General features: G+C 52.5%; 1 protein-coding gene across 1 annotated transcript in view; it reads left to right on the top strand.

Annotated features, from left to right (window-relative positions):
- Positions 1 to 936: 936 nt before the first annotated feature.
- LOC131204100 (nectin-1-like) overlaps positions 937 to 6,000 on the top strand; it is a 161,231-nt gene continuing 156,167 nt past the window's right edge. Inside the window, exon 1 of the mRNA XM_058194980.1 lies at positions 937 to 1,951. Within this exon, the coding sequence (XP_058050963.1) occupies positions 1,870 to 1,951 (82 nt within the window). The 5' untranslated portion in view covers positions 937 to 1,869. The remainder of the gene's footprint in view (positions 1,952 to 6,000) is intronic.

Genomic DNA, 6,000 nt, shown 5'->3' with positions numbered 1-6,000 from the left:
AACCTTGAATGCGGTAGGATTGTCAATCCAGTTCAGAACCGGGATGGGGTGGGTGGGTGGGTTAAAGGAGCTGCTGGATTTGGGAGGGGTGGAGAGCGAACGTGGGAAAACGGGAAGAGAACGGGTTAGAAAAGTCAGCGGGGTGACAGAAGGTGGAAGAAAAGGGGGGGAGGAGGGAAGGGAAGGAGGAAGAAAGGAGTAGAGAATAAGTGGATAAGTACTGAAAGTAAGCAAGGAAGGAATAGAGCATGATGGAGGGAGGGAGGGAGGGAGGGGAGGAGGAAGGGAAAAACAGGGATGATAATGAGAATGGAGAGAGGGAAAAAGGAGGGAGGGAGGAAGGGAGGGACGAGTAGAGAATAAGTACCAAAAGTAAGCAAGTAAGCAAGGACGGAATGATGGAGGGAGGCGGGGAGGAAGGAAGGAAGGAAAAAGCAGAGATGATAATGAGAACGGAGAGAGGGAAAAGGGAGGGAGGGAGGAGTAGAGAATAAGTACCAAAAGTAAGCAAGGAAGGAATAGAGCATGATGGAGGGAAGGAGGGAGGGAGGAAAAAATAGGGATGATAATGAGAATGGAGAGAAGGCAAAAAGGAGGGAGGGAAAAAGGGAGGAGTAGAGAATAAGTAGATGAGTGAGCAAGGAAGGACTAGAGCAGGATGGAAGGATGGAAGGATGGAAGGAAGGAAGGAAGGAAGGAAACCAGCCAGTCAAGTCAGGCAACCGGGACTGCAGAGAACGGAACGACTCCTCCAAACTCCCCCCCCCAGCCCCCGCCTCCCATCCACTCCCCACCCTTTGGGAGCAGACCCTCGCACTGCGCAGGCGCCCCGCCGTCCAGCAGCGGGTTAAGTCGGAAGACCCCGCCCGGAGCTTTGACATGCCGTGACGTCACAGCCAGGCGGGGAGGGGCAGGGAGGGGCGGGAGGGGGGCGGAGCCAGAGGTCCGAAGCTGAGGACCGGCCGAGCTTCGCACCGCTTCTTGCTGCTGCTGCCGCTGGCGTTGCGCGTGCCCGGGCGTGGGCTCCAGGCGCGCTCCCGGCTCTCTCCTCTCCCGCCCGGCTAGACTTCCGAGGCTCGCGAGTGGGAAGAAGGAGAAGAAGAAGAAGAAGAAGCAGAAGCAGCGGCGGCTGATGTTGCAGCGCCCAGCCGCTGCTCTGCCCGCTCCAGCTGCGGCTCCGCCGTCCTAGCTGCCCGTCGCGCTCCGAGACTTGGATGTGGGGGTCTCCCTCCTGGCCCCGCCGAGGCCCTCTGAGCAGCCGCAGCCCTTCAGCGCTTCAGGAGACGGGATCTCCCCTCCTTTCCCTCCCCGATTCCGCGATCTCTCCGGGCTCTTCCTTCGTTCCTTCTCTTCCCTTCGCCGGCGATGCTCGGCCGCCCCGATCCGATGTGAGCCGCTTTGGCCAGGCAGCGCTGAGCTCGGTCCGGAGGGAAAGAAGCAGGGCTGGCCAGGCTGGGCTGAGAAAGGACTAAGCGATCGGAGCCAACGACAGCGGGGAAGCCGAGGATCGAGACCCCCCCCTCCCTTCCCAGATCCCACTAGATCTCTTCCTCCCCACCCCCCACCCACCCACGGTTCACCCGCCGGGAGAAAAAGGGTCGGTGGGCGCTGCTGCCTCTGCCCCAGGAGGGGGCGTGTCTGCGGGCGACCCTCGGGGGGCTCGTCTGCTCGCCTCCCCCCTCCCTCTTTGCCCCTCGGCCAAGGAAGAAGACGAAGCAGCCGAAGAAGGAGGGGAGGGGTCCCTGGCGCGGATCCCATTGATGCCCCATCCCCGGGGGAGCCTTCCTGCTCGGCGCCTGGACCCCAATTAACTTTCACCCCCCTAGACACAGCCGCGGCCGCCTCTAACGGGGCAAAGAAAAGTCATCGATGGCCGGGCCGAGGCAGCAGCTGAGCTGGCTCCGGGGCTGGTGGACTACCGGCGTGTGTTTGGCGACCCTGGCCTTCCCAGGTGAGCCCCCTTCCCTTATTTTTTTTTCTTTCTTTTCTTTTCTTTTTCCTTCCCTTCTTCCTCTGGCAAGGAGGAAGAGAAATGGCAGGGGAGAGTTGAGAGGAAGGGGTGCGGGGTGATATTGTTGTCCCTGACTGATTATCCTTAAGGGGATTGGGTTTTTTTCGGGGTGGGTGGGCTATGGGTATCCACCTCTTGCCAACTGGGAGGGGAGGATGAGGCTGCCCGGCTGGGGTTCACCCTCTTCTGCCAGGGGAGGGTACACCTTCAGCTGGGGGAGGAAGGGAGGGGGCTTGGTCCATCCTAAGTATCCCCCTTGGATTGAAAAAAAAAAAGGGGGTGTCAAGAGAATGTTTCAAGGGGTGGCAGCATCTCATCCAGGTTGGGGAAAAAAATGTGTTGGGTTTTTTTTTGCCACTGGGTAGACCAGGGGGGTCCCTAACAGAGCTGAGTTGGATCGCAACTCCCTGTCTTTGCATCGTGGGCACTTCTCCCTTACTCAGCCTGGGTCGAGGGGGATAGGGTGGGTCTACACCTTTGAGACAGTTGGGGTGAGGTGCTAGGGGAGGGAAATCTCAGGTAGACTTCATTCCCTGCCCTGGATGGTGGGAAAGGAACGACCTCGGCTTCCCAACTCTTTCTAAGCAAAGCTTTGGTTCTGTGTTCTTTGGGATCATTTGGCGGGGTGGTGGTGGTAGAGGGGAGGTCGGGAGGAGAGCGCCGTCTCGGTGGGCGCTAACAGGATCCCAGGGTGCCTGGGAGAAGGAGAGAATGCAGCTGAAGAACCCGGCAAACCTGCTATTGTGTGGGCACCGTTCCCATGAAATGGACGAGAAGTGGGCATTTTGATGGGCTGAACGGTTGTCGGAGCTGTGTGTCGGGGGTGCGTGGGGGACTGCGTGTCCATTCTGGTTGTGTCGCTCTCCCCCCCTCCCCCCATGTCCATGCTAACCTGTCGGGAAACTGAGGCAGGAGGTGGTTGGGGGAAGGGCGGGAGAGGAATTTGACTGCGCCGTCAGCAAAAAAAGCCCGTGTTTTTGGTAGCTCAGAATCGCAAGTTGGAAGGAGATGGGTCTGCCAAGCTTTGGTGTCCCTTGGCAGACACAACCATGTCTGTTTTCTCTTGACCGAAGTAGAAGGTGGCTTTTGACATGGGCAGGTTGATGTCCGTTGCTTTTTTTTTGGGTGGGGGTTCTTGCCTTTGTCTGGTTTTCAGGATGCCCCTCGATATACCAGAGGGGCAATTTTGCAAAAATAAATACAATAAATAAAAAAACCCTGAGGCTTGGCTTGGCTTTTGGAGTGGTGCTGCTTCTGCAGTTGGTACGGCAGAGGGCAGACTAAGCCGAGAAGGCTCCGCAGATGAAACCTTCAGAAGATCAACCTGGAAAGCTGGGTTGGGGGCTTCAGAGTTAGAGATGGTTGCAAACAAGACGAGAAGAGAGAGAAAAAGCACCCAGAGATGGGAAGGTAGTTCTTGATCTTCTCTCTTTCTCTCCCTTGGGGACCAGGAGAAGGTGGCAGGCTTAGCCACAGCTCATGCCTGAAGGCACCAACGAAGGAAGCTTGGAAGCCGTCCAAACTAGGATTCAGTGCAATGGTCCTCCAGGATCCCGAGTGGATCAGATTATCTTGGAAAGGAGGCAGATCTCCAAGGTGGCTGGTTTGCATGGCTCTGCAGTGGGGATAATGGGGGTTGGACTCCAGTTTCCATCATCCTTGCCCGTCGGGTTGCTTAGGTGGGGGACTGAAGGTCCTTAGAATCCAGTCGCATGCAAAAAACAACAACAACAAACCGACATTGGTTTCCTGTCTTCCTTTTACTGGGTAGTTTAGCGCTTATTCTGCATGGACACTGTGGGTATTTTTCTCTGTTCGGTCTTACGCAACCTTGCTTTCAAAAGATTGTGCCTTCCCATGCAGGAAAAATGTGTTAATTTTGTGTTCCCAAAGCTCCCCCCACTCCCTCCCCTCCTTTTTGTTTCAGTTAGCTGAGAATCTCCACACCGAAGATGAGAATTAACCCAGCCTCTGGCTGACCAGTTCTTGACCCGTTTGCAATAATAATAATAAAAATAATAAAAAATGCTGGTTTTAAATGAAAATGCCTCTCTCGGAAGTAAAGAATTGCCCCTACCAAAGGACTCTTGGGCAGTTTACAGAGGACAAAAGCTGCAATTCACAGCCTGGGACTTGTTTATTATACCTTTTATGCATTTTTTTTAAAAAATTGGCCATTTCTCCTCCCATCCCGTTTGGACGACCTATAGAGGTCGTCCTTGACTTACAACCGTTCAAAGTGACAAGGGCATTGAGAAGAGAAACCCTGGGATCATTTTCCACATGCCCATTGAGGCATCTTCGTGTCCACAGGGACCAAAATGTGAATGCTGCTTCACGTTTACGACAGTTGCAGCGTCCCGGGGTGGGTGGTGGGTGGGTCACCTGATCCCTTTTTTGCGACCTTCTGACGAACAAAAGTCAATGGGGAAGCCAGATGGACTTCAAATTCCATGTGACTAACTGAACGGTGGCTTAGCGACGGTGGCAAGAGAGGTCGTTAAAAACGGGGCAAAACTCACTTAACGGCTTAGCAGCGGGAAACTTAGGGGCCCTCGGTTGTGGTCGTAAGTCGAGGATGACCTGTGTGAAGCTTTTAAGGTCCTACCCCAAGGGGCTTAGAAGCCAAGTGGCCAGGAGTTAGAAGGAGACAAAGAATAGAATAGAATAGAATAGAATAGAATTTTGGAATGAAGAATAGAGTAGAGTAGAGTAAAATAGAGTAGAGTAGAATAGAATAGAATAGAATAGAATAGAATAGAATTGAATTGAATTTTGGAATGAAGAATAGAGTAGAGTAGAGTAAAATAGAGTAGAGTAGAATAGAATATAGAATAGAATAGAAAAGAATAGAATAGAATAGAATAGAAGTTTTTATTGGCCAAGTGTGATTGGACACACAAGGAATTTGTCTTGGTGCATACGCTCTCAGCAAAGGGAACAGAGTGTCTTTATGGGTCAGAATTTAGGATCAAACCACAAGACATTTTCCCCTCCTCTTTTTACCAAGCAGAACGTACTTTCCGAAGCAGATGGATGTTTACTCATGAGTAGCAAATCCTTGGCTTGAATTTACGGCCTTCGGGAGCCCAGCTCAGCTCAGGAATAAAGACTCCAACCTTGGTTAACCAAGCGAGAGAAATTCCCTGCCCTGTCTCGTTCCTCCATTCAGAAATGTATTTCTAGGAAGGGCAGGCTTCGCGTTGCAAAGGTGAGCGTGGAATTCTTGCACGCAGGGACCCCCCCCCCCAAAACACACAAGAAATCAAAGGGGAGGGGGGGGCGTTCTTAAGCGACGTTGGTAAAAGTGCTGTTGGCTTCGGCAACTCCCTGCAGTTGGGATTTCCGCCCAGGTTGTCTGAACAAGGTTGCCATGATGGATGGGTGCCTCTTGTTATACTTGCGAGACTTTACCGGTTCTTGGAATGTGGGGATTTGGCTTATCAGCCGGTGGAAAAAGCAAAAGGGGTTTTAGATTTTAGTGCAAATGCGAGGGTCCTTGGTGCTGTCGGAGCTTTGGAAGTTGTCTTGCAGACGTCTCAATACCCGACTAGGTGTCGTTATCAGTGCTAGAAGGGAAGTGGGGTTTTGCTTACATGAAAACGTTTGTATGTGTACATTCCCAGCTGAAGCACAAAAGCAGAATGGCACTAAACCCAGGTGAAGAAAATCAGAAAGCCAATGTGGAGAAATGCTGGAGTAGAAACAGAGAGACCCAGATTTCACTCCTCTATCTATCTATCATCTATCTATCTATCTATCTATCTATCTATCTATCTATCTATCTATCTATCTATTTATCTATCTATCTATCTATCTATCTATCTATCTATCTATCTATCTATCTATCTATCCCTACCTACCTACCTACCTATCCATCAATCTATCCCCCCATCCATCATCTCTCCCTCTCCCCTCCCTCCCTCCCCATCCATCCCTCCATTCACCCATCCCTCTATCCCCCACTCCTTCCCCCCTCCATCCATCCT

The sequence above is a fragment of the Ahaetulla prasina genome, chromosome 9 (assembly GCF_028640845.1).
Source record: "Ahaetulla prasina isolate Xishuangbanna chromosome 9, ASM2864084v1, whole genome shotgun sequence".
Taxonomy (NCBI): domain Eukaryota; kingdom Metazoa; phylum Chordata; class Lepidosauria; order Squamata; family Colubridae; genus Ahaetulla; species Ahaetulla prasina.
Note: the sequence above shows the minus strand (reverse complement) of the source record. Positions and strands in the feature narration are given on the sequence as shown.